Source organism: Vicugna pacos, chromosome 15, assembly GCF_048564905.1.
Source record: "Vicugna pacos chromosome 15, VicPac4, whole genome shotgun sequence".
Classification (NCBI taxonomy): Eukaryota; Metazoa; Chordata; class Mammalia; order Artiodactyla; family Camelidae; genus Vicugna; species Vicugna pacos.
The window spans coordinates 35,970,635-35,997,390 of record NC_133001.1 but is presented as its reverse complement, the minus strand read 5'-3'; the positions used below and the strand labels follow the sequence as shown (position 1 = coordinate 35,997,390).

The 26,756-nt window shown below is 42.4% G+C and overlaps 1 protein-coding gene across 2 annotated transcripts in view; it reads left to right on the top strand.

The window, feature by feature from the left end:
* CRIM1 (cysteine rich transmembrane BMP regulator 1) overlaps nucleotides 1-26,756 on the top strand; it is a 187,292-nt gene that overhangs the window by 14,154 nt on the left and 146,382 nt on the right. For both annotated transcript variants that reach the window (XM_072937932.1, XM_072937931.1), the window contains exon 2: nucleotides 24,350-24,523. In XM_072937932.1, coding sequence (XP_072794033.1) covers nucleotides 24,350-24,523 — 174 coding nt within the window. The remainder of the gene's footprint in view (nucleotides 1-24,349; nucleotides 24,524-26,756) is intronic.

Here is a 26,756-nt window from a genome sequence, read left to right as displayed (position 1 = left end):
CGTGTCCAAAAGAAATATATAATTACAGCTGCATTTGGCACTGAAAATAGTCCATGTATTATATTTTTTAAACTGTGTGTGAATATGTGAGCATGTGCCCTTGCGTCAGAAATGCTGGTGATACTATTTCTTGAGAGAATGGAAAAGTAGAAGATATTAGGAGCTACAAAAGGGGAAAGTGAAGGATGACTCCCAGGAAAGATGGACAGTGAGATTTTTTGTTTGTTTGTTCGGAAGGGATATATTTCATGTATGTAATGATCCCAACTTTACTTTTTTAAAAAATAGTCTTAGTATAATAAGTGTTTAACTTCCCATAGAGTTTTAGTAATTTGCATGTTATTAGTAAAAGCCCACAGGTAAAGGAAAATTTGACTCCTAAATTTCATACCTGCCTATAGTTTATTTCAACTTTATCTTGGACAAAGCCCCTTTGAAAACTCAGAAAATTAGGAGGTATGTTCGACACACACCTCCTGATATCTGCTGCCACTAAAGGTGTAGGGGCAAAGCCAGTCACTGGAAAATGGGTGTGGTGTTGGCTTTCAGATTCCCCGAAGTTATCCGAACAACCTTCAAAATGTGTTCCCATCCTCCGACGCTACCATTTTAGGCTGCTTCCTTTGTGAAGCCTTCCTGCCTGCCCAGGAAAAAGTAATGCCACCCCCTCGGCCCCCACCACCCCCCTCAGGGCCCTTAAATAGCACCTTCTCCCTCCCTCGTTAGAGCACTTTTCACTCTGCGTTAAGAGTTCACATTTCTGTCTCCGGGCCTCATTGTGAACCACTTGAGTGCCAGGATTGTGTGTTATTCTAGCGCTTGGCACACAGGAAGAACTCAATGAGCATTTGTTGACTAAATCTGGACTCAAGGTCATCCAGGATATTATATAAAAACTTTTCCATCCAAACAGTTTGGTCTGCATTGTGGAGACTGAAACAAACGACACTTACCTGTAAAGAGAACCAGTCATATTGTTGGCAGAAGGCAGCTCAGAACTGTCCGGGTCCTCTCCTTCCCCTCCTCTCCCTCCTGATTTTTCTTAGAATCTATTATTTTAAAATTTTGCTACAGTGGGTTAGTTTCAGCTGTGTTTATTTTTGCTAATATTTAAAGGTAATTTTTATCCGTGGGGACTTTTCTTCTTGCCAGTTTGTCATAAAGGTGTCATCTTTCATTTGCCAAGCCTTCATCTGCTTGTAAGAATTTCCTCGTGGGTGGCTGCTTACAACTTTCTCCTTAGCACCAGGGGCAGTTGGGATGCTGTGGTGATCAGTTGTTTGTAAACAGCTGACAAACAATTGTGAATTACTTTATAGACACACTTCATGTGACTATATGAATAATTGATGATGATAAAACAGATTTCTGGATTCTCAGTGAATCTAGGATTGGGTCTTAAACATGAATGTTGACTAATGAGGAGGGAGTTTAAGAAACATGTATTGTACGCGCAGTCTGTGAGCCTGTGCCAGTGAATGACACAGCCCGTTTACTGCTCCAGGTGATCTGCACATGTCCACAGGAATTTAACTGTACAGCGTCTTTGGGGAAGGAAATCCTAAGCCAACAACATGAGGGTGGAAGTGTGTGACTGTGAATAATAAAAATGCCTCACAATGGCTTGCACAGGAAGTCCGTAGGAATGCAATATAAGGAATTTTAAAAAGCAAAATCCCATTTGGATTTACTCCAAATCCTATGACTTCAGGGACTGAGGAATTCTTGATGACTAATGGCTGGAGTCCCAACTTGTTACTGAGCAGTGTGTAGTTGTTTTTCCTTCAGCGCTAGTCATGAACTTGTTTGTTTGTTTGTTTACTTTTCTAAAGGTCTTAAAGTGGTTGGCAAATTGAGGCAGTATGACACGAGACACTTAAGGATACAACAGCCAGTTGCAACCTTTGGGTGGCACATTTGGCACTAAGCTTTTGCTTTTCAACTGGGAAAGAAGAGAGATTTGGCCAAGATAAAGTAGACCGGGTCCTAAACAGCAGATACAGAATTACCCTGAGTATAAGCTTGGGGACCCAAACCCTTTTATCACTTTAGGGAATGTGCTCAGAGAGCCCTGTTCTCTTGGGGTAGGTTGAATTTTGATGTCTCTGCTACAGTGTGGCCTGTTCAACTTTCCTGCCTTTTAAGAATCTCATCTCACAACCTGATGGTAATTGTTCATCATGTGGGTGTCATGAATTGGTGGCTTTCCAGTAATCCACTTTGGAGCCTTTTATTCATCAGCACTGGTGGTTATACACGTTTTTGGAAGGGGGAGAAGGGCAAGCTGGAACTGATTGCTAAGTTATAACGCTTAGTTGGCAATGAAAAGGGAAGTTTCTAAACGAGGTAATTCTTTGAGGGTCCACTTGATTTTTCTCTAACTCTTTAATAATAATCTTTTTAACTTTCATGTGGCTTCATTACTGTTGAAAGCTTAAAAGTCAGCTCCCAGACCCTGGGGCCAAGTATGTTCTCCTTGGAGTGTTGTGTTCTCTTCAACTTTATCAGCAGAGGGAGTGTTTGACTTAACAGGACTGCTCTAGTTAGAGATGTGTGCATCTCAAAACCTGTGCTTCCTCAGTTAATTTGAGGTGGTAGGTGAAGGACCTAGAGCTGTCCTTGCTGCTGGAATAGCACATTTACCCTCGGTCTTAAATAAAATAAATGAATGGAGGCAGAGGACTGGGAAATACACTTGAAGGAGGGTAGTGCTCCTCAGGTCATAAGCCAAGGTAAACAGTCCTTGTAAATGAAAAATAGACTCCTGGAAGGCAAGAACCAGAGAAGAGGGTGTGAAGTGCGACCAGCAAGTGCTGTGTCCAGCTGTACGGATAGCCACACTGCCCTGAGTCCTGAAAAGAACCCCACAGAGCTATTGTGGGGGAAGTCAGTTTCTTGAACTAAACTCTGACCAGCTGTTTGGCCTACAGCTGGACTCTGAGACAGTCCTTGGGGAGAAAAGGTCACTTTTGTGCTAGAGAAAGCAAGCAGATGGGCTCTTCGGGGTAGAGACAAAGTCGCCAGTGACCTAGGGAAGCCTTGCAGGGGAGCCAGTGGATCGGCAGCATGCAGTGGGCAGGTGTCCCGGAGTCTGCAAGTGTGATTTAGAGTTAATGGAAACAGACTCTGTCTGTCTGTCTTTTGTTACAGTATAAAACTGTGTCATCGCAGTGGACATCCATGCACACATTACAGATTATGTGTGCATGTACTCATAGGCACATGCATATATGCAACATGCATATCTGTTAAAAAATTCCTCATGGGGTCAGCATTCTTGTCCTGATAATCCATCTCTTTATGTCCATTCTTCTGTGATGATGGCATTTTCTTCTAATTTGAGCTGTTAGGTTCTGTTAATTCCAACAGGAAAAAAGTTTGTAGCCATCGTTCATTAATTCATATAAATGAATACATGTAGATTGACTTCTAAGAGGCTCACATAAAGCTGTAGGCACCTCGCTCCTGAGTCTTCCTTTCTGCAGTTAATAAGGTCCTTATTAGGTGTATAGTAGCTAATGTCTGGCCCTTGCTGTGTGTCAAGATCAGACCATCAAAAGGACTGATACAGAAATTCCCTAGAACTTTTCACATTCAAAGATTCTTGGATCTTAGTTACATGTGGGGAAAGGCCTTGCCTTGTAAAGAGACCCAAATCTCTTTAATGGTCACTCAGAGATGTTGCCTAAATTCCGTCTCTGTGGTTTTATTTCCTGAACATCTTACTTCCCGTAACTAAGCTATGTGTCCTGGGGCCACATATTAGATTCTCTGCCTTCTTCTTGAAGAAAACTATTATAAAGGCAACATAACTTTACTAGACAGTTTTTGAAACAGAGAAGAGAAGTAGTGACCCGACCCCCAAATGCTCTTGTTCCAAACGCAAGAACTGGTTGTGTGCTTTTGTATATACACCCTATCTATCCTCTATGTACATGTTTTTTAAATCACGCCTTGTGTCTCACTTCTTTCCACTTAGAAGATACCACATGCATCTTCTACATGGTTACGTAGTCTCAGTCATATAGTGTCAGCTCATTAATCCAGATGTACTGACTGCAGCTCTCTACTTCATTTCCTTTCCCTCTTTTCTCCAGAACTGTACAAAAGGCAAGAAGGGGTTCAAAAAAAAAGTCATTCAAGGTGAGTTTAAGAGAAAATCCTATGTAGACTTACTTTGTTTTCATGAGTGCCTAGGTTCTCCAAGCAGATGACCACGACTGTCTCCTGTCCCCCTGCTAAGGGTGTGACCGCCTGCTGCCTGAGCCTCTGGTCCTTTGGGTCTAGGGCTTGTGGCCTGAGGCCCTTCGTTGTACTGTCTTAGATCCTTGCTGTCACCAGGACTGTGCTGACTCTGGGCACTGAAGCTCTGGAACGTTTAGTAATGATGCATAGGCTTTGTGCAAATAGCCAGCCCACTTGGTAGAGACATTTTAATTCTGTTGCTGTTTTAGTAGTGCATTATTGGATTGCAAATGTTTATTTAGTATGAAAAATGGATATAATTAACTGTGTGCTAAATAGGGACTAGATACTTACTCGAAGATAAATTTGCAACCTTTGTGCTTTGCATACGCATGACATATGCTCTTGTTACTGATTATTTTAGCTAAGGATTTAGAACAGTTTCCCACTTCCACCGTTTTATAAATGAAAACCAGAGGCCTAGGAGTTGTCCAGCAAGACACATGTATAACATTTCAAAAAACTTGAATCATTTTTGGGATGAAGTTTGTTGAAATTTTTCAGGAAAACACACTTTTTTTTCTTGTATTATTGACTAATGAAATTAATAAATACTTTTTACAACTCATACTGGTTTCATATTCAAAAGGTATAGATAACATCTGTTGTAATATTTCAGATTCATTTCTGTAATTTTTTAATTTAAAAATGTACATTCTCAGTGGTGCGTAGTACACAGAATCAAATCACCAGACTTCAGATCTATTTTGTATAAATTTTAAATCACATTGTCTGAATTACACATTTTTGAAAATGTATAATTCATGTGTGATAGTTGGAGAGAGTACCTGTTCAGTCTTCTTTAAGCCACAGAATATAGCAAAGTAATGCATGTCCACGACTAGGATTGTCAGATACTTTTTGGGTAAGCATATTGAATTTAAATGAAAGAGTACACTTTGTACAGAAAAAATAATTTGAAGGAGAAATCATGAAATTTAATAGTTTACCCATGGATATTTGTGTAATTTTAATTATATCATGGGTAACGTTAACTGAAGTCAAGTGTGTAAAATTCTTTTGAAAGTTAAAGCACAAAGTTTGATAGATATGTACGTTCAACAATAACAAACAAATACTTGACACCCACTACCACCACCAAAATATGTATGCTGAAATCGTGTCTCCCTGGTGAATATAGAAAGATACAGAAAAGCTGACCACTTAGGTAAAAGGTTTGGGACGGAGGAGGGGGCCTGTAGCTCCTGTTGTAGCCAATGTATAAAACTTTATTTCAAGGTGGGAATCAGTAGATTGTCTCCAGTACTAAGCAGTTAATCATTAATCAGTTGATCTTCATTATCAACCAAAACTGCTTGTGTTTTCTTTTCAGCAGCTTCCTAGCAATGTGATTACAAATGTTTAAATCAGTGGATAATGAAATTGACTTGTTTGTGTTCCTTGTCACGTGGTGGAGAGTAAGCCTCCGTGCTCAGAGGAGCAGTTCCAGCAGTGGGCGAGTGCTAGCTCGGTGTCGCCGGGCTGCGTTTCCTTGCTCACAGAGCCCTGGAGCTTGGCCACCTTGAATGAGTCGGAGGAGGAAAGGTTTGGGTTTGAGAGCTCTGGGTTTATTTCTTGCTGTTGAGATGGGAGACTGTGGGAGAAGTCATAAATAGGGTTTGAGGGAGGTCGTAGACCCAGAGGTTCTCGCTGGGGTAAATGCTGGATGGATTTGCTTATGGATGAATCTGTTTATAGCTGTTTCACACTTTTACCTCTAATTGTTGGTGCTTCCAAGGGGCAAAGCTCAGTGTCTGGTTCTTACTGGGTTGGTATCTCAGAAGTCTTCCCCAATGCACCAATCATGGTCACTCTGTTCCCTTTCGTTCTGCATCTGTAGTGAAATAACTAACTTGCTGATCTGCCATGAGAGTTGATTTTTTTTTAATAACACCAAGCATCTTGGGAAAAGACAGGTAGATACTAGAAGCGAATAGTATTTGGGACAGGAGTTGTGGGATGTGGGGGTTTGTGGCACTGTGTATATATCACCATCTCCAGTGCACCCAGAGAGAGCAAGGGCAGCAGCCCCCGAGCCCCTCTTGAGTCCTTTGTCCCTTTGTGGCTTGGTCACTCAAATCCCCTGTGCAGATTCTGAATTCTTCTCCCTTGTAGCCACCCATGGGAGTTCAGGAAGGCTCACATCCAGCTGCTGCCCCAGGTCAACTCGCAGCCTTGCACACAGGTGCTGTCTGTTGTCAGGAACTTGGGGACACTGCCCAGCCGGCCCAACCACAGTCCTCCTCCTCCTCCTGGGGCAACTTGCCTGCCTCTGCTGGTGGCACTGGCCCAGCTCCCAGCGCTGGCCCTGCCTCCTTGGCCCTGTTGCTTGCTCGCCAGACCGTGAATCACTCTAGACTTGGGGCATTTTACCTGTCTGAAGGGCGAGCATGCAGTGCTTCTGTTTGCCTGGGAGCTCTAGGGATGCAATCCTAGAAACTGCCCAGAGGAAATATCTTCCTCAGGAGGAATTTAGATAAGTTCCTTAAGGAGAAACCACATTTTACTAATGAGAGGCAATGTTGTTTACTCGAGGGAGTTCTGGCTCTGAAGTCAGTTTGTAGTCCTGCCTAGCGACTCGCCTGGTATGTTGCGCTGGCCAAACTGCTCGATCTCTGTGCACAGTTTCCATCTGTAAAATAGGGTTGTTATGAGGAATAGCCAAGTTGACTCATTCATGTAAAGCACTTGAAGAGTGGTGTATACATAGTAAGCACATATTAAATGTCAGTGTATCATTAGCATCAGACACTGGTTTATACATAGTAGGTGCTCATTAAATATTCTGTTGAATAAGTATAACATTCAGAAGGTGGAAAAATGATTTCCTCATCTCTTACCATAAAATAATAGTAATACTTGCTTTGCAACGAAGCATTGTAGGCATGGAGGCATTTACCCCTCCTGGCTGGGGGCAGGGTAGTAGAATGTTCCAGATTCATTATCAGTAACAGTATGCCATCAGACCTAACATACTCAGTATGTCAGAAGTTTGAATAATGTTTACTGGCTCCCAAGGTAGTTTTGAAAGGGCAAAACAGCTTAATCAGGTGATTTATTTCCAGTAAGCATTGTTATTGGAACATTTCAAACTCCAGCATATTTGATGGCTGTATTAAAACAGGGCTTTGCCCTTTCTTGATGGGTTCACTCTGCATTCCGACTCATGTTTGCTTTTGAGGTGGAGGTAGGTAGCAAGGTGCTCTTTAATTGAACAGGTTGTTGCGCTTTGTAGCCCACTCCGCACCTAGCATGGGGCCGTGCAAGTGGCAGTTGCTCAGTAAATAATGTTTTCAGTTAATAAGTAAATCATGGGACATTTTTCTCCACATTACATCACACTGATGCCTGGAAGGTGCTTTTGAGGAGGTTTAGTTTATGGCTCTCCCCCTAGGCAGTTGCCACCTAATGTGGTGGTTTCTGTCTTGCTGTTGGGGTGCTGACTGTGAGTGCTGCTCTCAGAGCTACTGCTCATCTGCTGTAAGAGGAACGAACGTCCTGGTGAGACGGTGGGGGGAGGGGCATTGCCACTCATCTTTGACGAGGTGTCTGGATCGTGCTCAGGATGAAGATCACAGCTCTCCCAGCAAGAGGTGAGTCATTGTTTTTTAAGTTGAGACGTTGGTTTTAAAAGTTTATGCTGATTATATTTCCTGTGGTGAGGACTGAAGAACATACATGCTTGTGCTCTCTTGACAGGGACGGTGATCCCAAGGACAAGAGGTTTTGACCCAGGACCTGGAGATGACAATTTGGAAACGATGGTTAAAACAAAAAAAAATCCACAAAGGTGACAAGGACATGGACCTGAAGTCCTTTGTCAGTGGTTTGTAAGTGCTTCTTTTCGTTCTAAATGTATTTATTGATTCAAACAACGATTTATTTGACAGGATTGCAACAATCCTTTTTCTTTATGGAGATGTTGGAAGTGCTTTAAACAAACACACACATACCCATTCAAACCAGACTGATTGCCCTGCCTTTTTAAACGCCATTTCTATTGTCTGTTGTCATTTTTAATAATGTCCTCCCCTCTTTTTTAAGGTCTCAGTGTATTCCAGAGTTGTTTTTTTTTTAACTGTTAAATCTTCCCCTGGTACCCAACTTGAAAAACAATAATAAATTTACTTCAAAGCAAACGTCTGCAGTATGGTTCTTGTGTGGCGAGATTATTTCACAGGTGGATCATCTGGATTCACCATTTTATAAAAAGAAGAGAGGAGTATATGATTGTTTTCCCCCTTTCTCTGTCTCTCTCACCCACGTTGAATGGCCCGTTTACAATCAGATCTTCTTCCCAAAAGGAAGTGCCGGCCTCGGGCGCCTTTCTGCTTCTGCTGTGGCTCCACCCTCTGGTCTGCTCTCGTCAGCCCCTGGGGTGCAGGGAGAGCCGCACGTGGCGGTGACGTGCACATTTTACTGAGCAGAACTCTGAACCATTTCTTATGAAAGGTGGTGTGTACGTGGGGGGAAAAAGTCCAAATTCTAGTTAGTTCCAGATGATTCACTGCACAGAATGCGTATTCTCTCACTAGTGTTTGGGTCTTAGTAAATAAAGGGAGTGTTCTGTGTGGAATCCTGGCTTGACAAGAGGGAGATGATAATTGAGCAGGGATTCTGGTGTTTTTCCAATGAAAGCAATTTCTTAGAACGAGATGACTTTACATCAGGATACCTTTTCGCGAGATCGCTTTTATCATCTTATCCACAGACTTGGTCTTTGCTGTCAGACTTTACTCGCAGGGATTTATTAAGAGCAATGGTTGGTTTCAAAAAAGGGGAAAGATAGACATTTAGTTGAAGTCCAGTTGTTGGGTTTTGATCACTTGGGGGTGTTTTCTCTGCAGAGGGTGTTAGAGAGGCAGAACCTGGCTGACAAATGGTATTTATGACTTTGTAACAAGTTCTTTTTATGACTTTGTCTATCGCATGATGGTTTTCCCCTCTCCCAGTTTCCCTAGCACCATATCTTTTTTCCTTCCCTTCCAAATTCTGTGCCCATCAATCAGGTACCCGATGAGCCAGCTGACTCCTGTCCTGAGGAGGCTGAATGCCTCCCCTGCTCCCCCGTCCTCCAGGAGAGGATGTTGCCTTGACCATCTTGGGAGGGAGTAGGAGGTCCTGAGCCAAGACCGAAGTCAGCCTAATCATCTCTTCACACAGTGATTGCTTTGGGCTCCCGACTCCTCATTTCTCCACAGTTTCTGGTACCAGTGGAGCTGAACTTCTGTGTTGGAGGGACTCAGCATGGGGCGCTGTGCCATGAGTCTCCCAGGGCCCCCCCTTGGGTCAGGGTGGGCCTGAGTCTTCAAGTCCCAGCATGCTGTGGCCCTTAGATCCAGAGGGTGACCTCGGTGGGTTGTACCTCTGGGAGCCTGATCTCCCTGCGGCTGTGCAAGCAGGGAGAGCTGGGAGGCCCTTAAGGGGCCAGGGCTTGAGGATTTGAGCCCAGACTCCGCAGAGTTAAAGCCCAAAGTACACAGAAATCACAAGAAAGACACCAAGAGGATCTGAGAGACACTGAGTTGGAGGCAGAGGAATCCATACTGCAAGAGGAGGCTTTGGCTTTGGGAGGTTAGGGAAGTTTGGTTGTCTTCTGAGTGAGAAGTGGCATTCTGTTTGTTAGCCAAAAATACGTCAGACCTTAGAAATGTCTGAGGTCAGAGCACTGTTGCTGTACCAGGAGTCAGAGAATTATGGAGTTGGAGTTAAGGAGTTAGAAGAGCATCTCTAGGCCAGCCTCCTCATTTTACAGCTTTAGGAATCCAGGCCCATCACAGTTCGTTATGTCCCCTTATGCTTTTTAACAGTTTCTGCTGCACCTGCAGTGATGGCTTCTTCCTTCCAAACCCAGAGAGGAAGGCAAGAGGCCTCCTCTTGCCCACTCTGGAGGGAGCTCTTGGGACCCCTGTTCCCCACCTCTCCGTGACCTTGGTCTCAGAGTAGTGGGCACAGCGGGCTGAATCGTTCTCTGCTGAACTTCTCCCTCCCTGCCCCACCCCTACCCCCCATGCAGGAATCCGGAGCCCTCCCGTGGGGGGTGTGAAGCCACTGGAATGTGGCATTCTGACCCCTGGCAGTTGAGTGTCCTGGATGGACCTGGCCTGGGAAACAGGAAGGACTCAGGGGCGGAGGGAAGAGCGCCCCTTGGCCTTGGGGTGGGACAGAGGGAAAGGAAGTGCTGGGCCATGTCGCCACAACGCGGGAGGCTGGGCAGCGGGGCGCTGGGCTGGCAAACCCAACGGGCAGGTTTCCAGGCCCACAGATGCTGTGGCCCCGGGGTGCACTGCCAGAGCACGTGGGCTGAGGAGGAAAGGGTTGAGGGGAGAAGGGAGGAGCAGACTGGAATGCAGAGGAAACGTTTGTTGGAGATGATGAAAGAGAGGGTGGTGGGTGGAGAGGAGGGATAGCCAGCCACTGTGCAGACCGGACACACTCTTACTTTAGAAACCAAATGTGTTAGAAGGTGAGAAAGCCTCTCCTAAAGAAGCTCCCCCCCCCCACCGCTTTGAGGCCCCAGAGCTTTTTAAGAGGCACATCCTTCACAGGATGGAGGGAGTAAAGGGGCTGACTGCCCCTTCAGGTGTGAGCTGATGGGCACTTAGCTGTCCCTTGCTGTTTCCTGTCAGTGATGGACCCCACCTTGGCACGTGCTCCAGTCAGTTACCTCTCACAGAGATACTCAGAAAACCGAGAGGCTGAGCCCCAGGGTGATGCTGTCCACACCAGCTCCTTGCCCCGCCAGGACAAGGACACCTCTCGTCCTCTGCTTTCTCCCAGTTAAAGGGCTTTGCGGGTGCAGAGCCAGGGCTCAGCGCGCTCTTGTTCAGATCTTGTGAAACCATGAGCATCACACTGTTGCCAAACTGCATGTGAGGTCTGCCAGGATGGCAAACCAACTTCTGGTGAGGGATGTTTACTGTTAAATTCCATTCTCCTGGGACAGGAATAGAAACTATAGGCAGCAAGGCATTTCTGAAACACCTGTTTAAAAGGAGGGATCTTCTAACTGCCACCGTACCTGAAGGGATTGGGTTTCCTTTGCAGCTGGAATCTCATTGCCCAGTCCGTTCCCTCTTCCCGTACCCGGGGTTGTCTCAGGTGATAATTAGTGTGCTGCAGTCGCGCCACATCCTGCTGGAGTGAGGGTGCTCCTCTCCTTTTCTCCTTTCTTGTGCGACATTGTACAGAGCCCAAGGAGTGGTGGCCCTGGTGCTCAGGGAAACATCTTGGTTTTCAGACTCATTCACTGGCCTTGCAAACCAGAGTATGCGGCACTCTTCCTCCACCTAATTGATACCAAAAGCCCCCAGGTGAGGGGATGCTGCAGGCAGTGCGGCAGGGAAGCAGGCCCGGTCTTACTACTCAAAGTGTACATCTTAGGACCGCCCTGAGAACCTAGCGATCTGTATACCTGGATGTTTAAAACAACAGAATTATTAAAGAACATGTGAAGTGCGTATATGCAAGTTTTAAGCTGCATATCTCTGTATAATCTAATCCTTTGAAAATTGGTGATCCTTGTTTGTTAAATAGGATGTGCATTTGAGCAGAGCATTCTTTGGGAATGGTCTACATTTCCTTTTATATCCTAAAAGCCATTAGTTCTTGAAACATATTTTGAACCTAATAAAATAGACAATAATTTTTAGCCTTTCAGGTAGGAGTTAAGGTAGATGTGTATTTCCATAAATTGTGACTTTTATCATTTGAACAATTTTCCGATGACTTCTTTTACACTCTAAAGACTAGCTGTGAATAGAATAACATTGCAGAGTCGCAATCTTGCAAAATCCAGTTACTTAACTGCATGTGGGAATATATACTGCTATAGCATCTGGAGAAGGGACTGGGTGGTTCGTGTGGGTTTTATATATGTCTCCTTTTGGAAGCGAATTAGTTATTCTCTATACGTGTCTGCTTATGTATGCGTGTATTCAAATTTGAAACGTAGGAATTTATCAACTTTTTTCTTTCACTTGACACTGCAGTGTTTTAGAATACCCCAAGTTACTTGCTTCCTAAGCCCCGATAGGCATGAATTATTAGAAAATTTATTTGTTTTTGCATCTCAAACTTTCCAGAAAGATATTAAATATAAATGCAGTAAGTATTGAAGAACATAAGGAAACCTGAATCTTTGATATCAACAGAGTATCTTTAAAGCTGCTTTTTTTTTTCCCCACATGTTACTAATAGAGTGATCTCCTAGTCCAGTTTCCCATTCATTCTCCGTCCATTCAGCAGGTGGGGAATTAGGGTTCACTATGTGCCGCCTGCTCAGCACAGCATGGAGTGGCATAGAAATGAGTTTCTGCCCCCAAGCAGCTTGGAATCCAGCTGCACACAAACAGCCTCGATGCCTTGGGATAAGTGACATGTTGTGGGTAGGAGAAAATCAAGTAAAGCTTGAGAGGGCATTCTTAGCTGGGCACAGTAAGATAGTAGCAGATTTCCAGGTAAACAGTGAAGGAAGCTCATGACTCTGCAGAGGAAATGGGATGAACAAAGTACTCAAAATTGATTCGGTAAATTTTTATGGAGGACCTACTGCGTGCTAAGGCCTGTTCTAAGTACAGAAGATACAGCTGTGAACAAGGCAGACAAAAGTCCCTGTCAACTAAAAGTTTTCAAAATCAATAAGTCAAATACATCCCATGCCAGAGGGATATACGTACTGTGCAGAAAAAGCAGAGAAGGGGGCAGGGCTGCCCGGTGGGGTTGGGTTGGCAGTTTAAGTAGAGTGGTCGTGGAAAGTCTTGCCAAGAAGTTGAGTTTGATCAGACTCCTGAAGGGGTGGGGGAGTGAACGGGCACAGAACTGAGGGAGGGTGTCCCGGGGGGACGGGTACAGGCCCTCAAGCCCTGAGGCTTCAGTGCTGGCGAGGGAAGAGGTGCTGGTTGTGCAGTGGGGTAACTGGGAGGTTAGCTGGGACGGGGCAAAGGCATCATTTATCAGTGTGAGGGGTTGGACTTGCCCATCGAGGCAGGTGGGAGCCATTGGAGATTGTTGGGTAGTGTTGATGTCATCACCAAGCCCCCCAAACTGAGTATCCAGTGCCTCAGGGCTTCGCGTCTGGTAGGTGTAGAGGTTTGATTACTGCACAGAGGAAACTCCAGTGTTGTGGGAATCGTGCAGATGTATTTTTCAAATGTTAAAATTGCTTAATCTTTCTGAGGTCTCATTGTATTTGCTTATGTGGTCTATTTCACGTGAATCTTAGGGATTTAATCATTGCTGTGTAAATCATAGTCCTCCCAAGCGATTAATATTCATTTCTTGACATACCCTAAGGCAGGAATCCTTTTCATTGCTCCCTTATCTTCATTTGCTTCTAGGAGGAGAGTTCCAGGATGAATTTCAAGGACTTGATGCCTTAAAAAAAATCCACGTTATCAGACAGGCCTTGTGTTGCATGAAGTTTCTTAATAGGCCACAGTCGTCTCTAATTCTCATTTCTAACACTCCCTTCCACATGAACATATAGTAGCAATGTGAATTTTAATGATGAAAAAAAGATCTGGGCATATACATTGAACTTTGACTTTACGATGAACTTGGGCACATAAAAATCGTGTTCACTGAGTATTACTGGCAAATTATACTTTGTTGCCGGCACCAGATAGCAGGAGCTCCACAGAGCGTGCAGGGATCAGTAAGATCAAACAGAGAGATAAACTTGCTTCATGGAAAAATGTGAAGGTTTGGGAGTATTGGAGTTAGTGGCAAGGATCAGTTAGAAACGTAATTTTGGAATTAAACTTGATCACTCTTTCACTTCTTATCATCTTCTACTTGGTTTACTTTGAAGAATTCAGATAAATTACTGAGGTGAGGTTCACAGCCGTGCCCAAGCTGATTTGCAAAGACATTTCTTTCAAAACAATTGCTGACTGATTTCACTAATTCATTATCCTGAAAAGATTCCTTAATGCTACTTACAGATCATTACACCTTTTAGAAATCATTACTTACGCCTCAGGAGTATTGCTTAATGTGGAGGCATTGCCGCCTTTGCAAGGAAACCCTTGCTTCCTAGATGTTAGAATAGTGGACTTCGTGTTTATGTTGTCGGGTTTTCTGTTCTTCGGCCGTTTCCAGAGGTGCTCCTGCAACTCTTTTTGTCTTGGAAGAGAGGGTGTCAGAGAGGCTGTGCCTGCCCCTTAGGTGACAACCGTCAGCCCTGGGTCTCCAGTTTCTCCAGCGTGAGATGGAAAATAGCGGTGCCCCCTCCCCCACTGTCTTTTCCCTGGTACTCAGGTTCCCTGGACTCACTTGAACTTGAAATTTGGCCCAACCCTTTGACGGCCTTACTTCCCTGTTTCTTCAGTCCCTCCCGTCGCCTGCTTGATGCTCTAGTCTTTGTGGAATTCAGACCTGGTTGCTAACTTTTCTCCTCAGCTAAATGTGTAAGTCCACAAAAAACACCTGGTGGGGTCCCTGACTCTGGAAATGTTAGCAGTTATCAGATTTGTCTTGGGGGGTGAAATGTGCTTCATTACCTATGCTAACTGTTCAGCTACTATAATGACAAATTTATGTCCTTTATAGTGCTTATTTTCAGAATACCACATTCATTTTGTTGTTGTTTGAAATTCTGGCCACATTTCTTCTTTTCCCTGGAGTGGTTCACTCTTTTGGATGAGTACAGTCAAGAAAAAAGGCATTCCCGTGTCTGGTCTTCTGTTTGACACTTGGTCATTTGACTAACAGATTTTAGGTTAGACCAGATATTAATATTTATAAAGTGGGACTGTGCATTATTCATATCCACAAGTACCTTTCTGGCAGGAGACATTAACTTGTGTCACATTATCTAATTATGGACATGATAGACAAAAGTGGTAGGGAGGGAGATTATAATAGAGTTTATTATTTAAGTTATTATTTATTTATCCAACATGGCTGGGGAGTGTTACATTCATTCACTCACTTGACACGTCATAAATATTTATTGATATATGGAAGGGTTGGTTAATACCATGTTGAGGTTAAAAGAAGACTTGAGTTAGTATTAATATTTCGCAAGTAGGAAGACTGAGATCGAAAGATGTTTCTCCGTTATTTCTGAATAATTGACTTTCTTCCCCTTCCACCAGACTTACTTTCCAGAGAAGTTTGGCACTTTCAGATTCAGATTACTGTGTTTAAATTCAGGTGCTCTTGTGTTCTAACCCGTTTTTGTTTATTCCTTCTGCAGACGTCTGTTTCACTAAAACTGCTAAGACAGCCCAATGAGAAAAAAGAGCACACTTTCTGGTAGACATTAGATGAGCAATTTCATTATACCGCCATAAGTGAAAGAATTTTAATGGATATATAGCAGAAGTCTTACAGAGGAGATAGTACTTAATTCAGTCCCTGTAGAGTAGATAAAACCTGGAGAAAGTATTAAAGACCAAGTAAGAGCTTTCAAAGCAGGTAAAGAGAAGCAGCTTTCTAGCCAGAGAGAACAGCTTGTGCAGAGCCATGGGGTCATGAACACTGTGGGTCACCCAGGGAGCACGTCATTAGGAGGTGTTGCTGGAGTAAGTGGTGGGGAGCGGAGGGGGTGCGGGTGCAGAAGTGGGCTGGGGTCAGATCGAAACAGGCTTTGGGTTCTGTGCCAAAGGCTTGAATAGCCAGATGTTGAGCTCTATTTGGAGACTGTTGCTTCCCAGCTTCACATCCTTAAGAGTTTGATGGGGCTGTTCTTAAAACACTCTCAGTGGGTGTTACACTAAGGTGCCTCTATAGAATAAAACACTGTGAGTGGGTACCTAAGGGATGGCGAGTCATCTGGCTTAATTCAGGGATGGCTTTTTAGAGAATCTAGATGAAGAGGAAATGTGAAACATAAAGGTACTTCTCCAAGATAATTTTTCCCTCGACTAAGATATATTAATTTTTCAGCAGCAGTACATTTGGTAACTTAAACTAGTATTCTTTGGAGCTGGTTAAACAAGGAGTTACATGTTCTAGTGGACATTCAAGCTCAGAGGAGGCTGTGTGTCTAATAATGACATGTGCCTGATTAGAAGGCCAGTCCAGCACCGCACAAACATGGGCCAGGGAGAAAGCCTGAGATTATTCGTGAGACATACTGGGGTTCAGGCTCAAAGCAGAGGAAGATGTAAGAGGGGTGAGTTCTACACCGTTAGGTACAGTCAAACTAGTTGTCACTAGGGAAGAATTTCCATGAAGAGTCATCTGTCTTGTTTTAGATTATTTTTAAAAATTTTCAGAAACGTAACTGTTTAATGTCTAACTTTGAGTAACTTCCTGTGAAAACTACCAAAGAGAAACTGATTGAAAAATATATGTCCAAGTGCCTGGATGAGTTGACATGCTTTATGGGACTGTTCATCATAAGCCATTTATGAGATGTCTTAATAATCTTTTTGAAGAACCAGTTTTTATTATGTTAATCACCTCTGTTGCTTTTATTTCTATTGCACTGATTTTTTTTCCTCTGTATATTTATTATCCCCATCTTTCTTGTTTCTTTGGGCTTGCTTTGTTGTGCTTTTTCTAATTTCGTTTAAATGCTTAGCTCATTTGTTTTTTTACCTTTCTTACTTCCTGTGACATTTCTCTTTAAACACAGCCTTAGCTGTCTCCCATCAGTGTTAACAGGTGACATTTCTGTTCTTCATTTTTAAATATTTGGTTAATTTTCCTATAATCCCCTTCCATTAAAAAAAATTTATCAAAGGAATTTCCAAATATATATAGAAGGAGAGGCAGTTGTGCTTCACCAGCTGTCAGTTCATGGCTGGTCCTGTTTTAATCTATTGAGAACTCAGCCAGTAAATCGACTAGAATTGGAAGTGCTAGGAAGGCCCTGCAAAGTGGTATCTGTTACATTGAAAGCACTCTTGGCTGGCTTGCCTTACTGTGCGTCGCTACTGTTTTCCAAACCTCAGACTGGCCTGTTAAGTGGGAAATTATTTTAAATTTAAATTATGACCACCATAAACATGTGATTCTCTGACACTGTGCCCGATAAATTATTAACGTTGTACAATTTCAACAAAGATGCCAGAATCAAGGAAACACGAGGATGAAGTCTAAAGAGACCTCACAAATTACCCATTCCACCTCCATTTTAGTAATGAAATAAATTGGAGCCCAGAGGGCTGAGTGCCTTGCTCAAGGTCACTCTAGTGACAGAGCTGAGATTGTGGTCTCCTGGGCCAGGACCTCTCCGTGGGGAGATACAGACCTCTGGGCTTTCTGCTTTTGTGTGTATGCAGCTGAGGGTAGATAGTTCCTAATTCAGGCAGAACTGTGAAACCAGAGAGTAGTGTTCTGTAGTCCCAGTCTCTCCTTTCCTTGTTTTGTTTCATGAATTTCTTGCTTCTGGAGACATAGTTTTGTCTTTTAAGCTCTTCTCTGTCCCCACCAGCTTCCTGTTACCAAAAAGGAAATTATCCTTCCCTTACATAATCTTTTCCTCTGTTTCAGGGTTCCTAGGAACATTTTATTCACATATTTGGTATGATTTTGATTAGAGTGGTGCGAAATTGTACTGTAAACACCTCTTTTCTAGCGTTTTAAATCCTTAGCGCCTTGTTCAGTTTTTGCTGTATGATAGGTATCAGTATCTGTTTGAGGAATGAATGATTGGAAAGAAAGGATGAATGAAAATGAATGACTTCACGTTCTACAGTTCCCCTCTGGCCCCTCCTGTTATATTGCTGAAGTGTCTGACGAAAGCGCATGTTCCATTGCTGTGACTTATCATTCATACATGTTTTACTGTAAATTGGTTTGGTAAGTTGGATCAGTACTGTGTTGTTTTTTTTTAAAGACTTCCCCACTTGAACATAATATGAATCAGTGGCCATGTTTCTTATGTATTTAGGAGGTTTGCATTGGTTTAAGAGTCTTTAAAAATTTTGTGTGTGCATATTTTAGTATTTCCATTGTTTTAGATTCAGGCTTTGCCTCTGGTACATAGTTACATATGCCTAACATGTTTCACTGTGTGGAAATGCCTATAAAACAAATTTTTATAACATGAATCGTTTCTACTGATAACTATCATTTTGCCCTCCCTGCTTTGCACTGATGATAGCACAAGAAAGAGAGGGAGAGGGAAGCACCAGGTTTTGGAATATCTGCCTTAAACTGCAAGTGGAGAGAATGAAAGCTCACTGCATTAGATTCCTCCTTGAGCACAGCTGAATGTCTGATAACAGCCAGCCAGGAGCTGGGGGAGTTAAGAGCAGCAATTGTACATTATACAGGAGTTTCTAGGCTGGCATGGGAAGAGATGCCAATATTAGCTATTTGCATCTTACTGTAGCCACAGGGATATGTGAACAGCTGGAGAATTAATTTGATATATATTCCCAGAAGCCTCTCTCCTGCCAACAGAATTCCATTACTGTGAGCTTCTGAGTGTGTACCATGAATTTGCGCCTTGCTTTTTAATATCTACTGTAGCATATTTCTGGTAAATGGAATGCCACATAATGGGGTGCAGCCATATCTTGGTTTGGAGTGAACTCCATTACTCTAAGCTGATAAAAGGTAGAAAAGGTAAGGCTCTGAGTCTACAAATGCCTTCTGCCTGCAGGAAGTTGGAGATTTCAGATGAACACACAATACTTTGTCCAATAAGTGCAGTCATACCTGAAACATTTTATCCCATGTTAGTGGAATTTCAGACACCAGCATGCAGACGGAAAGATATTTGGAGGAGCGGAGAGATGGAGTCTAGAACCAGTTAGGGTTGCCGTGGCTGGTTCCTCCAGCTCCTGGGCACGGGGTGTGTGTCGGGGGGTGAGTGCAGCCCCCGGGGCCACTGCTTTCCAGATCTGGAGTTGCATGTGTCTCTGTACATCTTCCAAGACTCCTTCTTTCACATCCTTTCCCCCAGGCCCCCACTCCTACCCTCACAATCACTACTCTTTTCTCATTAGCCTTTACACTTAGAATCTGTTAAATCAACTGTGGAAAGAAGGAATTTCAGGCACCATCAAGAATATCGAAAAGTAGTCTGGAGCAGAAAGACCAAGTCCAGGATGAGACTGAAGGTGCCTATTGGAAGTACAGGTGTTTCAGTGTTTTTGCTTTAGTACCATATGTACACTCTTAAAAGAAAAAAAAAATTCTGCAAAACCATTCACTGCACTAAAAATAAGAGAGTTGTTGGAAAAAAGAGGGAAGGGATAGGTCACTTAAAACCTGTGAAACTGTGTACCCAGAGGATAATATAAATAATAAGAATCTAAATAAAAACCCTGACCCAGGTAAGCTGCCCATAACATTTGCACCTGGAGCCGGGGCAGCCCGTCCTTGCAGCGTTGCACACTCCTGAGCTCATGCTGCTTGCTTCTGGGCGTGGGGCCTTGGAGACATTTACTTTTAATGGAGGCTAGTTTCATCAGAATTGAACATAAGATCCAGGGGAAGCTTCTTCATCATGATTTTTAAACACAGGGGAGAATATGTGTCTCTAGCCTTTTTATTTGTACATGTAGCCTCCTCGGATAGTTAAATGTAGTGGCAAGTGTAGCCATTAGAGCAGCTGTTTCTTGCACTAAAGGAAGGAATTTAAACAAGATTACAAGCCTTTTTTAAGGTGTTTATTTAATTGTGAAGACTTTGCCTTTTAGTGTGAGAAAGCTTGTTCCCGATCTTTTCATAACATTAATGTTCTGGGAAGAAAAATCCCATATGAACCAACACACCTTCTGCATTGTAGTCACATCATTTTTTTTCAAAGTATGTATTAACTAAAATGACATTAAAGAAATACGTGTTTTTATGGTTCAGTGATAACTGTTAGGAGACGAGGTCCTCAGTGTCCTTTTATTGCTTCTCAGACGTGGGTCCTGTGCTGTCTTGGCCCAGGTGTACCAATAAGACATGCTCTCTAGAACAGCAGTTCTGAGTGTGGGCCACAGGTAGTGTACAAGGTCAAAATTATTTTCACAGTAATATTAACATGTTATTTGCTTTTATTCTGTGTTGACGTTTACACTGGTGGCGCAGAAGCAGTGCTGGTAAAACTGCTGGCATCTTCACGTGAGAAGCAGCTTTGGCCCCAAACTGTGCTAGTCAGTCACCACTATGCGCTTGCAGGGAAGTAAATACTAGTAACCAAATAACAAACCAAATAAATCAGTTTCCCTTAAAAATGCCCCGAAGCAGTGTAAGTTATTAATTTTATTTAATTTCAACCCTTGATTACACATCTTACTCCCTGAAAAGGGCAGTATGCACAAAGTAATCCTGCTCCTTCCTGAAATACCTCAGTTGTCTTCAGGTAAAGCATCATATTTCCAGATATTTTCTAAACACCGCAGTGGAACTGTTAGGTTTGCAGTTATAACTGACGCTTCTTTACTGGAGTACTCACATTTTGGACATATTTGAACATACATTCATTTTAATTTATCCATGGAATTGCTAGATTTCTCTCATTTCGTATTTGGAGAAAATCACATTAGGATTTGGTACTTTGCAGAAGTTACCTCTGCAAATGTATTTTTAAGTTTGTGTCTCAGTTATCTTGACCTTTCAGGCTTCTTGTCACATGGAGAGGACCAGGAAAAAGACTACTTGATATAAATAGTTAAAGTACTCCTGTTTCTAACTCCTTTTTTTTTTTCAAACCCACTGATCAGTCCAAGGAGAAATCAGGAACTATGTCAGAATCAGAACCTTGATCTTTGTGCTGTATGTGTGGATTTACTTAGGAAAAGAGATTTTAAAACATCAGGTTTGCCAAGTGCTGTCAGCAGCACTGTTGGGCTCAGATTTGGTTTCCATATAATCAAACCTCACTAAATTTTTTGCTTTCAATCCCTGTTGGTTGGCTGTTAAATTATTTTAAAGTATAATGTTCTGTAATAGAAAAACATAAAAGCATTTGTCTCAGAAGCATGTTGTACTTGATCTTATAAAGCAGTGGTTGCTAAGGGAACTGTTTGCCAAGAAGAAAAGCAAAGTATTGATTAGGATGGAGGCAGAGAACTGAAAAGGCTTTCTCTCAGAGAAGGAAGTAAAAGCACTTAAGTCATTTTTGGCATCAGAGTCGGATGGCTTCGGACTGGACACAGTGGCGGTGTCACTTCCCGAGGGGATGGGCAGGCTTACCTGTGCGTCACCAGGTGCAGCCTGGCACTGCTGCCTTTCTGCTGAGAGCAGGGAGGAGCTGGGAAGAGCATTAAGGACAGTTGCCTTTGAATTCTGATTCCACACTCAGGGAAAATGGCCTTGCTCCGGGGAGGTGGTGAAAAGCACCTGGCCGTGAAAACAAATTGGCTCTGAGACGGACTCCTTGGAAGGGCTGTTGATGCCAGCCAGGTGATAAGAGGCCGAGGTCTAGAGCTGAGCTGGGAAGGAGAGTAATGACAGATGATGCCTGGAGAGAAAGGTGCCAGAGGATGGCCGAGCATCTCTTCAGAATTCATGCCTCATTAACATTCCACTAATGAGCTTTTTAAGATGAGATTTTTATTGTGTAAACATGTTCATTATATTGAAATTTAGTTTTCTTTGTGTTTTTTTATGTATACATTTTTTGACAAGATACTTTCTATTAAAAATAAAAACCATAGCCAGCAGCATGGACCATACCAGTGACATAAAATGTATATATAGTTATTAAATGCTGTACTAAATCCCAGGGTGAGGGGGATACAAAGTTGGATAAGACCTGGCTCCTGCCCATGAGGACTTTGTTTAATGGGGAAGTTTGACATACCTAAAAGCGTTACCAGAAAGGACAAAAGATGTGTGTGGGTGTTTGTAGGAGCACAGAGGATACAGCAGCTCAGGGTTGGAGAAGATGTCTGAAAAGAGGTAACCTTTGAATTGGATCTTGAAGGATGAATAGGAGTCATCAGAGGAAGGAGAGGAGGAGGTGTGGGAGAGGAGGAGGTGTTCTAGGCAGATGGTTCTCCATGAACAAAGGCATGGGAGCATTTATTGAGGGTTTGTAGTGAGAATCTCAGTGTGCTTCTTAAAGCATTGGGATGTGTGAGGGATTGTTGCATGAGTCTGCACAGGTAGGCACAAGCTATTATTGTGAGGAACCTTCTATTCTACAGTTTGGACTTTTCTGGTTGGCAAGAGAGAATGAGCAGGTTTGTCCTTTGAGGAAGAGGACTGATGACAGTGTGGGGAGTGGGGCGGTGCAGGGTGAGAGCAGTGGCAGGGAGACAGGTTGGAGAATGCTGCTGCGATTCAGGAGTGATGTCTTCAGGGAGTTCCAGTTATAATGGAAGAAAGGGATGTTTATTGTGGGAAAAAATCTTCATCCAAATCCACTCAATTTGGTAATAGATGACCTGCACATATTTACAAAGAGATTTCTTCTCAGAATATGGGACGAGAAAGAGGAGAAATAGAATTTTTCAGTGGTTCAAATTTACTTTTTTTTACTAGTTTTTAAGTTCCTAGGGTTAAACTCACTTTGAATTACAAATCTGAATATACAGTCACAAAAATTCCTTCGTGTTAAATTTCACTGAACTGGATTAGGCTGGTTGTACTGATAGCAGGTCAATAATTAAATACAGAGATAAGAAATCCTTTGCATGTGCCTTTTTGTCATGTTCTGTAACTAAAGACTAAATCATCACTTATTTTACCATGTTGAGTTGTTTCAGTATATTCTGATTTTCCTTTCGAAGTAGTTTAGTAATTTCATTGTCATCTTGAAGACAGGAATGTTCTGTCATGTATGTACATGTTATATACCTGTTATTTCTAAAGACCAAACACAGGCTAAATAGGAAAACAAACTTTATAGCAGATAACTGGCGTTTTTGTTTAAACTTCTAAAATTGTTTTGCTAAGAACTGAAGCTTTGATTAAATAAGAGAGCCTGATCTGAAATCAAAACACAGGAGGTTTGCTATTCTCCTTTTTCAAAGAATCGCCCTGAAACTCTATTTTGTAAGTGACTTTCTTCTAAAGACCCCTTGACAAGAAAATTATTTATTTTGGTGAAAGAGAACAGTCTTTCCCTGATCTAGGCAGTAAGTTGGTGTCACCGGAAGGAAAAGTTAGCCTTATGAAAATCACAGCCATTTGTTTGCACTGTCTTCTGTGAAAATACATTCTTTAGATGGTTTTATTCCTGCCTTACTTTGAGCAGCAGGTTTAAGTATCTTAAACTCAAGCACTTAAAAAATTCTCTCCAGATATGGTTTATCAGAAACATGTTTACTATTTAATAGTTGGTACCCGTTAAAGTGTGATAAAGTATCTGTTAAGATAATGTTAAGAGGAAGAAAAACCTATATAACATCCCAGAGGCTCATAGAGAAATAGTCCGGCTTCCTACAAGAGGTGTTTCAGCTATGAGGAATATTAGTAAGGTTTGAGTCTGCCTCTGGTTCTGTCCTGTTTGCTTCATTTGTCTGAACTAGGTCCCATGAAAGTTGGTTTTAAAATCTACTTTATTTCTTATAGTCAGCTCCATTCCATGACACAGGACGCTGATTGGGTCTCAGCTTCAGAACTGGACGACCTCTGCCTCTCGCTAGGCTGTAGCTCTTCTTTCTGTTTGTTGTTTCCAGCTTTGGCTGCGGGCAGTAACAGACATGCGCATCTGTGCTGAAGGGCCCTGGAGGGCGCCTCCTCTCTTGTGCCCCACCCCTGACTTTGGGGTGGTCTGTTCACGTTTGTCAGGCCCACTTGGTGTAGGAAGTTGCAGAGCTGCTTTAAACCTGAAGCTGGTCTCTACCAGCTAGAGTGGAAAAACCATGGGGTTTTTGGAATAATTTTGTAGATTGACAGATGCGACTCCTATAGTTTTACTGAACTTGGGAAAGTCCTGGAATCTTTGCTTAAAATTAAAACCTGTAAAGGAATCTGAATTATTACTATAATAACACGTCAGAGAAGTAGTGGTTTTTGATTACAGATGTCTGCATAAATAGCTATTTAATGTTGGCGTGCATGTCTATATGTCAGTCTTCCCATTTATTAGGAGGTTGGGTTTCATTCATTTGTAAAATTGCGGCCACACCGCCTTTCTGTAAATTGAGGTGTCAGAATCAGATGTTCATCTTAACATCCTTACACATTTTTGCTTTGGAACAGGTCTTTGAATAAAGCTAACAAAGCAAACATTATGTGGTTGTTAATTGTTTTACAGATGAGAACTGGGATGATGACCAACTGCTTGGTTTTGAACCATGCAATGAAAACCTTGTCTCTGGCTGCAATATAATCAATGGGAAATGTGAGTGTGACACCATTCGAACCTGTAACAATCCCTTTGAGTTTCCACGGAAGGATATGTGCCTTTCAGCTTTGAAGAGGATTGAAGGTAAGTCCTGGTTTTCTCAGTCGTAAGCCTTAGCATTGTGCAACTCTGAGAAGTGATAATATTTGAGCTTGAAAAGGCAAGGACAAGCTTACAGAGATTGGTAGCTTTGACGATCCCAAACAAGATGCAGAACGTTGACCAGGTGCGATGGTGATGGTGTGTGCGTGTGCGTGTGCGTGCGTGCGCACATGTGTGTTTCCTGAAAGCCGTGGAGTGGTGATACTGCGGTAGTATGGGCAGGGTCGTTTGTGCCAGCTTGCCTGGGTCACCTCTGCATAATGGATGATTGCGCACGTGGCGTGCTTGAGATCAGCATCTGTTGTCACCATGTCTGTTCCGCTTGATTTACCGTGGGATGGTGCCCTGTGTGGAGGGTGCTAATTAGAATTGCAGCTCATCTGGCAGGAGTGCCTATCTCTTCAGAGGAGGTGGGAGAGTTCTGCAGTGACAATCAAAGGCTGAGGCTGGTTTTGCCACGGGGCAAAATCACATAGGTGATTGGGCGCATCCCCTCTGGAATGAAGTCAGGAATCACATTAAAATAACAAGAAAATTATATTAATGTGGCCCATACCTTTTGTGCATTCATGCATAAAACCTAGAGAAGAGATTGAGGACTAGAAAATCTGATTCGTGTCTGCAGTAATCATGAGTGGCACACCTAGAGCTCGGTGCTGGGCCTCGCTGCCAGAATTAAGAGGGTGAGGTCTGGGTTTGAGTGTCAGCCTTGAGCTCTCTCTTAGCCCCAGTTTTCTTGGGTGAAAAAAAGAGGGCTGAACAAGGCATTCTTAAATATACTTTTTATCTCTGCATTGATACTGTTTTAAGGTGCAGAAGTTGGTAATAGAATTTAGAATACCAGTGATTTTTGAAGTCCAGAATCAAGCTCCTGAAGGTAGTAGAGCAGGGTTGAATGTTTTTGTTTCTTTGTTTTGTTTTTTAAATTTTTTTGTTTTATTGAGTTATAGTCAGTTTACAATGTTGTGTCAATTTCTAGTGTACAGCACAGTCCTTCAGTCATACATGAACATACATATATTCATTTTCGTATTCTTTTTCACCATGAGCTACTACAAGATATTGAATATATTTCCCTGTGCTATACAGTATAAAGTTGTTTTTCTGTTTTATATATACCTGTCAGTATCTGCAAATCTCAAACTCCCAGTTTATCCCTTCTCACCCAGGATTGAAGTTTTTGAATTAAGTTTCCAAGACGTTTTAAATGATAGTGAAGAATAAGAAATGTACAGTAGCCTCTAAAATAGCATTTCTTTTTGGGCTTACTAATGCTGCTGAATCACTGAAAGAGAGCATGGTAGAAAACAATAGAAATAAAAAATTTAAAACCACAGAGAGTCTTAGATAATACTGAGTCTAGATGAAGAGGTCACATGTCTACTTAATTATTCATGCATATTTAAAATCACATCATATATGATAATACAGCAGCTTAGATGACTACTTTTTGCTGTTTTTTACATTTCATGAAACTGTTTTATTCACATGTTTCAAAAGCATCATGATCGCCGTCACTGTCTTTGCTGGCGCTGCCTCCCCTGGTTTAAAATCCTTTCCTGAGCACTGCCATCCAAGTCATTGGAGATGCAGCTGATTTTGAATCCAGGTTATCACAAGAAGTTTTGTTCTACAGCGGGTTGTCTTTTCGCGTAATACTAGGACAGTTGCATTTTTAATTAGTGAGGTGTATATTTACGATCTTTGCAATGTGGAGATTCACTGCATTGATTTTTTTTTAGAGTGTGTCTAAAAAGGCTGTTTAGGAGATCCGGCACTTCCAATTTTGAGACCATTCCCTCAGGAATCATCGCTGAAGCTGATTAAATTTCTTTACCCCATCCTCCCCCTCTTTTTTTTCACAGATTACTGTCAGATGGCCTCTATATAATCCGAAAGTAGAATCGGTTGAGGTCATTTAAGGTTAATGTATCTTCCACAAATAGCAGTTTGTTTTTCAAAATAAAGCACGCTGCAATATTTGAGGTCTTGTAAGATGTCCATATTGAGGGATTTCCCTTTCCTGAGAAGCCATTTTGAAGGAAAAGCTCTCTGTATATTCAAGTATATATTGCAAATGAAAGAGTGATGATACATCACTGTGTAATTAAATCATTAAGAGCACTGAAGACTTGGAATGCTGTAGGAATTTAGGGACAAAGAATGTGACCTGGAATTATAGGATAAGGTATTGTGGAGGGGGTGGGGTCTGAAC